Genomic DNA, 7053 nt, shown 5'->3' with positions numbered 1-7053 from the left:
CACCTGCCGCTTCACCCAGGAGGTGAGCTGCCTCTGGGGAGGGGGGGGGCCCGCCCGCCCAGGGCACCCAGCCCAGGAAGCAGGTCTCCTCCCTCCCCTCGGGCGTGGCTCCCTTCTCTAGAGCTGTGCAGGTCCTAGGCTGGTGACAGGGGTGGCCTGCCCCTTCCTGCCCAGCCCCTGACCTCAGGTGGTCCCTCTCCAGGAGGGCGTTGGAGACACACACAACTCCTACGCCTATGACGGCAACCGGGTGCGCAAGTGGAACGTGACCACCACAAATTACGGCAAGGTGAGGGCCGAGTGCCCCGGACTGTCCCCCGGTGTGTCTGCAGCCACAAGGGACTGTAGGGCACCAGGGAATGAACAGGGACTCGGGCCCTCCCTACTGTGGACCCCGGGGGGTCCTGGAAAGGCTGCTAGGGGTGCAGGGTGGGCGGGCTGGGGTGCTCCTGCACATCTGTGAGGCTCCTCCCATGGCAGGCCTGGGCCGCGGGGGACATCGTGAGCTGCCTGATCGACCTGGATGACGGTACTCTGTCCTTCTGCCTGTGAGTCCGCTGCCCCTAGCCGCAGGTCCCGGTAGGGGGGCCAGGCCAAGTTTGGCGGGGGCAGGGGCAGTTAGGAGGGTGGGCAGCCACACCTTTCTTAGCACTGGCTCACGGGCCCGCCCTCTCCTCCAGGAATGGTGTGTCACTGGGCACTGCCTTTGAGAACCTGTCCAGGGGCCTGGGCATGGCCTACTTCCCAGCCATCAGCCTCTCTTTCAAGGAGTCCGTGGCCTTCAACTTCGGCAGCCGACCTCTGCGATATCATTTTGGGGAGCTGGCTGTGGGCTGCCTGGAAGCACACGGGGAGGCTGGGATGAGGGGCTCCCTATCCTGGGAGCGCTCGGGGCTGGGAGCGGCCGGCCGGCACAAGATGTGAGCAGGGTAGCCAGGTGCCAGAGACGGCCATCCTTCCCGCAGCCTCCTTGCTGGAGGCCGCTCGTCTCTGTTGAGCGGAGGAAGAATGAGAAGTGGTGAGAGGTTTCATTGCATGGAGAACTGGCAGAGAGTCGGGATGCAGACCGGACAGCACAGCCAGCCCTGGAGCCCAGGCCCTAGATCAGGCCTCCGGGGTCTCGGGAGGACCAGCCACAGAGGGCGCGTTGCTGACTTAACTCTTAGCACCTACCCGGTGGCAGGCTACCGGCCCCTGCAGGACCCGCCGTGTGTGGACCTGGTGCGAGCACAGAGGCTGCTGGGCTGCTTCCGGGCAGTGCTCAGCGTGGAACTGGACCCTGTGGTGAGCTGGGGTCTGGGCCGGACGAGCTGGGGGTCTCTCCAGCCCCCTCTCCTCAAAGTCCCTCCTCTCCCCCCCAGGAAGGGCGGCTGGTGGAAAAGGAGGGCTCTGAGTGGCGGCTGCAGGGCCAGCCCACTGTCCTCCTCACGCTGGGCCACATCTTCCAGCACTTCGCGCCATTGCTGGTAAGTGGCCTGGGAGAGGCAGGAGCAGGACCTGCCTGCACTCAGCACGCCCAGTGCAATCTCCTGGTAGGGGCCCTCAGGGACAGCAGTGCCCGAGCTGAAGGCCTCAGGGTGTGTCCTAGAAAGAAGCCTATGGTGATGACAGACCAAGGAAATGGCTTGGGCCAAGCCCCGGCGGGACGGTGGGACAACGGTCCTTCTGGCTCTCCATCCAGTGCAAAGGGCTTATCTGCATTGGGGCTACGGGGAGGGGGGGGTGCTCCAAGACCAAGCCTGAGGGCCATGCCTTCCTGGCTTTGCCACGTGCCAGGGCAGGAGTGTCTAGAGCCGGGGGGCTGCGCCTCACCATGCCCGCCCTCCTGCAGTGCAAAGTGTACCTGGTGGAGGCCGTGCTCCTGGGCTTCCTGCTGGGCATCGTGGAGAAGGGCCCGGTCGCGCAGGCCCGGTCCGTGGTGCACCAGGTCCTGGACCTCCTGTGGCTCTTCATGGAGGTGAGGCTGTTGACCTTGGGCCTCCGCACAGCTGGCGGGCTCCCCTAGAGCGACGAGGTGCGGGGTCTCAGACGAAGCCCCCAGCAGCTGTCCTGGCTCCTCTCCGCAGGACTACGAGATCCAGGATTGCCTCAAGCAGCTGATGATGTCGCTGCTGCGGCTGTACCGGTTCTCGCCCATCGTCCCAGACCTGGGCCTGCAGGTGGGAGCGCCTGCCCCTGCCCTGGCGCTGGGGCCTCACCTGCCCGCCCTAAGCACCCGTCTCTGCAGATCCACTACCTGCGGCTCACCATCGCTGTCCTGCGGCACGAGAAGTCCCGCAAGTTTCTGCTGAGCAACGTCCTGTATCCGCCCTTGCTCCCAGGGGGGGCAGGTCAGCCTGGCAGGGGCCCCGGGGAGGCGGGAGGGCCAGAGCTGCCCTACATCTGAGCCCCTGTCCCAGGCCCAGCGCTTTCTTCGCAGAATGGAGAGGTGGGCGGAAGGTTCCCGCCTGAGCAGACTTGGACGTGGCTGCAGGCTCCTGGGCTCCGGAGGTGTGGGGAGGGTCCACAGGACCTGGGCCGCTGTCCTTGTTCCTCGCGTGGTTCCTGCCAGGTCCCTAAGGGGGCAGCACCTGCAGGTTCCGGGCCTGGAGTGCTGGACAGCCGCAGATCCTCTGGGCTCAGGGTGTGGGGACACTGGCCCTCTGGGGGTGGGAACACCCAAAGAGTGCCTGCAGGGTGCCATCGAGTGAGCAGAGCCTGCCTTGACGACCGCCAGCTTCGATGTGCTCCGGTCCGTGGTCTTCTTCTACATCAAGAGCCCCCTGCGAGTGGAGGAGGCCGGCCTGCAGGAGCTCATCCCCACCACCTGGTGGCCCCACCGCTCCAGCAGGGAGGTGGGTGTCCTGTGGGGACCGTTAGTCGGCACTGGGAGGACTGGCTCAGGTGGGGTTCCTCCCAGGTCCAGTCCCTGGGGTCCTGCGGGTGATGGGGGGCCTCTCCTGGCCGGAGGAGGCGTGGGCAAGCCCTGGGTGAACTCCGTTGTGCTCGCCGCACCCCTAGGGCAAAGAAGGGAAGGAGGCGAGGGAGGAGACGGCGGAGGAGCGGCTGCGGCGGCGCGCCTACGAGAGGGGCTGCCAGAGGCTCAAGAAGGGGCGGGCGGGGGCCTGCCTAGGTTGGGCTCGGGGCCCTCCGCGGGCGGGGGGGGGGCCTGACCAAACCTGCCTCCGCTCCCCGTCCCTCCCTGCCACTCCGCACCCAGTGGTGGAAGAACTGCAGGTGCAGATCCTGAGACTGCTGCTGGACAATAAGGATGACAACGGGGTGAGTGGCCCTAGGCCTCTGTGCGTCCCTGGCACAGAGGAGCGAGCCCGGGAGCGGGGCTGGCCAAGCCTCCTTGGTTGGGCCAACGTTCTCAGCGTTTCTCCCTCCTCTAAGGGCGAGGCCTCTAGGTACATCTTCCTGACCAAGTTCCGGAAGTTTCTGCAGGAGAATGCCAGCGGCCGGGGGGTAAGTGGACCCTGGCTTTGTGGCGGTACTGAGCCCTGGGCCTCTGGTACCCCTAGGCTTGCCTCCTCCCAGCGGGGCCCTGCTCCCTTCTCTGCCGCTCCTCCCTCCCACCTGGCCGGATCCAGGCAGGGCGCTGAGCTGCCCAGCGCATGCTCCACTCTGTGTCCGCAGAACACGCCCGTGTTGTGCCCGCCCGAGTACATGGTGTGCTTCCTACACCGGCTCATCTCGGCCCTGCGCTCCTACTGGGACGAGTACAAGGCTGCCAACCCCCGCGCCTCCTTCAGTGAGGGTGAGTGACTGGGGAGACCAGGCCACTGCGGGCGCTGTCACCGTGGGCCCTTTCCCCCAGCCGGGCCCACCTAGCTCTCCCTGTCTGCCCAGAAGCCCTCAAGGGTCAGCAGGAGGGGCCAGCAGGTGGCATGGTGGTTAAGGTGCTGGATCCTCACCTGACTCACTGCGGTTTGAGTCTCAGACCTGGCGGCTTGATTTCTCACTTTCTCTCTTTCTCCGTCTCTGGTGAGCGCACACCCCCATAGCAAATTAAATAATAATAAAATTAAATAACTCGAGATCAGCAGTTGGCATAATGACTGTGTTACTGGACTCCCATGTAGTCGATCGCAGTTCGAGTCCTGGACCTGGTGGCTTAAACTCACACTGGGCGTGTGTGTGTGCGTGCCCAAGATCCCGAGAAGATAATGGAGGAGAAGGGATTGCAGCGTGGCCATCCCCCCAGGGGGTGATTTCTCGCTCGCTCTCTCTCTCTCTTTCTGACTAGCACACACGCTCCTATAGCAAAAACCTCTCCAAAAAAAAGAAAATAACTCTTTTTAAAAAAAGGAATGGAGGACTGGCAGGTGGCATGGCTGTTAAGGGCTCTGGACTCCCACATGGCTGACTGTGGTTCAAGTCCTGGACTGGGCGGTTTGCTTTCTCACTTTCTTTCTCTCTTTCTCTTTCTCACTCTGTCACTCTCTGGTCAAATTTAAAATAAATAAATAAAGTTAAATTAAAATAATTCTTTAAAAAAAGGAATGGATGAGAGCCCTACCTGCCATGTGCTGGGGATCAGCCTCCCAGAACACCCGTTCCCCAGAGCTGTACAGCTGCTGGCACAGACCTGAAGGGTGGGGGTGGGGGAGCCCTGCCTGCTTGTCTGTGCAGCCAGGCTAGTCCAAGGTCGGAGGTCTCAGTCCATGGGGAGCGGAGGGTGCCCTGTGTCCTCATGCAGGGCCCTGAACGCTGCTGCTCTACTACCCTGCAGAGGCCTACGTGCCACCCCAGGTCTTCTATAACGGCAAGGTGGACTACTTCGACCTGCAGCGCCTCGGGGGCCTCCTCTCACACCTGCGGAAGACCCTCAAAGGTGCACTGGCCGGGGAGCAGTGAGCAGGGCGGGCGGCGAACTGTGGGCAGTCCCTGCACTGTCCTGCCGCGGATGCTGAGCTAGCCTTTGCCACCAGAGGGCGCCCGAGACTCCGTGCTCTGGCAGAGGGTGGCAGCGCCGCCTCTGCCCTGCCCAGGCCGTCTCCCACGAGCACTTGCCTTAAGGAAGGGGAGCGCATGGTGGAATAGGGGCTGGAGTGGCGAGGTGGGCCGGAGAGCAGGTCCTGCCCGAGCTGCCTCCAGCGCAAAGCCCAGGAGGACAGCGCCAGCAGGCTTGCAGCAGAGGCAGTGGGGGCACGGGGTCAGTCGAAAGTAAGGCAGGAGTCCTGGAAAATGAGGCCAGAGGGCCTCAGGCACAGTCTGAGGGGCTTGCAGGACACAGAGGGGCACCTGAGGGGCAGGGGAGCGCAGTGGTGGGGGCCGGGTCCACCCTGCAGGGTGGTCCCTCTGGAGAACCGAGTGTGGGCCGAGAAAGGAGCTGGGGACCAGTTCCAGCCATGGAGGCTCAGGCTCAGAATTAGATGCGGTTCGGGGTGCCCAGCCCCCGGCAAGAGCCAAGCCCGGGCTGGAGGAGGGTGGTCAGTGACTGTCAGTGTGGAGTGGGGCAGCTGAGGGTCCGTGTAGACGCAGGCGGCTAAGGTCTGTCTACAGAGCAGTCAGTGGGGGCCCCGCGGTGTGACAGGCGAGGCTGGAGGGTGGCCGGGAAAGCCCTGACACAGCACGAGCTGCGGCTGGACAGGGCCCTGGGGGTGCAGGCCGAGGCGGCAGGAGTGCATGGACGGGTGGGGCGGGCGCACGGTGAAGGGGCTCTGCCGGCCCTCGCCATCCGGGCAGCCCTGCCATGGCCCCATGCCCCGCCACTGGCCTGAGAACCCCCGTCCTCCCAGATGACCTGGCTTCCAAAGCTAACATCGTGATTGACCCACTGGAGCTGCAGGCGGCCACCATGGACGACCTGGACGAGGACGAGGAGCCAGCCCCGGCTGCGGCCCAGGTGCCACCGCAGGCTTTTCCTTATCACACGGGCAGGGTTGTCACACAGGGCTACCTGCACCCACGCGGGCGGGGGCTTCCCACCAGGCCAGTTTCCTTGCTGTGAGTGGAGGCAGAAACCCTCCTGTCCCGCCCGCAGCCCCAGGTCAGGGGCCCTGGGCCAGGGCACTGAGTAGCCCCCTCACACCTCAACCACCTCCCTGTGCCTCCTCTCCTCCCTGCAGCGCCCCATGCAGGCCCTGGCTGTGGGGGGCACGCTGCCCCTGCCCCGGCCGGGCTGGCTCAGCTCACCCACCTTGGGCCGCACCAACCGCTTCCTCAGCACGGCGGCCATGAGCCTCATGACCCCGCGGCGGCCTCTGAGCACCTCGGAGAAAGTGAAAGTCCGCACTCTGAGCGCGGAGCAGAGGACCCGGGAGGACAGTAGGTGCCAGGCGGACCGGGCAGGGGATCGCGGGCCTGCTGCTGCGTAAACCTCTGCCCGTGCCCTTGCACCCCTGCCTGACACGCGCTCGGCGGGACACCGATGCTACCCAAGGAGGCCCTGCCACCACAGGCCTCGCCCTGCACTGCCCCCCACGCTTTCCCTGCAGGGGCCCCGCGCTGACCCTGCCCTTCCCACCCCCAGTTGAGGGCAGCCATTGGCACGAGGGCCTGTTGCTGGGGAGGCCCCCCGAGGAGCCGGAGCAGCCCCTCACGGAGAACTCGCTGCTGGAAGTGCTGGACGGCGCCGTCATGATGTACAGCCTCAGCGTCCACCAGCAGCTGGGCAAGGTCCTGCCGCGCTCGGGCGGGGGCGTCCTGCGTGCGCGCGTCTGCATGGGTCTGACGGGGGCTCCGTGGGTGGGGTCAGCCCTGAGCCTAAGATGGGGTGCTCGGCAGGGCCGGGGTCTAGGCTGGGTCTGCAGACGCCCTGACCAGGTGCCCGAGGGCCTCCCTGGACATGCGGCGTCCACTGCCCTAGATGGTGGGAGTGTCCGACGACGTCAACGAGTATGCGATGGCTCTGAGGGACACAGAGGACAAGCTCCGCCGGTGCCCCAAGCGGGTAAGGCCGGGTAGGCAGGCAGGCCCTGGAGGGTGTGGCCCAGGGGCTGCCCGAGGAGGCTGCTCCGTGCCCTGTCTGCGGGCTGGCGGCGGGACCTGTGCAGCCCCATCGACCCGCGCCACTAAGTGCTGACGCGCCCACAGCCCTCGTCAATTATGGATGGGGCCCGGTGGCCC

The 7053-nt window shown here is 65.4% G+C and overlaps 1 protein-coding gene across 1 annotated transcript in view; it reads left to right on the top strand.

Annotated features, from left to right (window-relative positions):
• RNF123 (ring finger protein 123) overlaps positions 1 to 7053 on the top strand; it is a 26028-nt gene that overhangs the window by 6470 nt on the left and 12505 nt on the right. Inside the window, exons 7-24 of the mRNA XM_006170951.3 lie at positions 203 to 289; positions 481 to 548; positions 681 to 806; positions 1170 to 1284; positions 1362 to 1466; positions 1832 to 1957; positions 2067 to 2159; positions 2228 to 2301; positions 2717 to 2834; positions 3001 to 3112; positions 3200 to 3261; positions 3376 to 3447; positions 3619 to 3739; positions 4715 to 4816; positions 5724 to 5830; positions 6054 to 6252; positions 6458 to 6603; positions 6794 to 6877. Coding sequence (XP_006171013.1) covers positions 203 to 289; positions 481 to 548; positions 681 to 806; positions 1170 to 1284; positions 1362 to 1466; positions 1832 to 1957; positions 2067 to 2159; positions 2228 to 2301; positions 2717 to 2834; positions 3001 to 3112; positions 3200 to 3261; positions 3376 to 3447; positions 3619 to 3739; positions 4715 to 4816; positions 5724 to 5830; positions 6054 to 6252; positions 6458 to 6603; positions 6794 to 6877 — 1917 coding nt within the window. The remainder of the gene's footprint in view (positions 1 to 202; positions 290 to 480; positions 549 to 680; positions 807 to 1169; positions 1285 to 1361; positions 1467 to 1831; positions 1958 to 2066; positions 2160 to 2227; positions 2302 to 2716; positions 2835 to 3000; positions 3113 to 3199; positions 3262 to 3375; positions 3448 to 3618; positions 3740 to 4714; positions 4817 to 5723; positions 5831 to 6053; positions 6253 to 6457; positions 6604 to 6793; positions 6878 to 7053) is intronic.

Source organism: Tupaia chinensis, unplaced genomic scaffold (assembly GCF_000334495.1).
Source record: "Tupaia chinensis unplaced genomic scaffold, TupChi_1.0 Scaffold149184_1, whole genome shotgun sequence".
NCBI lineage: Eukaryota > Metazoa > Chordata > Mammalia > Scandentia > Tupaiidae > Tupaia > Tupaia belangeri.
The sequence above is the reverse complement of the archived record's forward strand: the minus strand, read 5'-3'. Positions and strand labels throughout refer to the sequence as shown.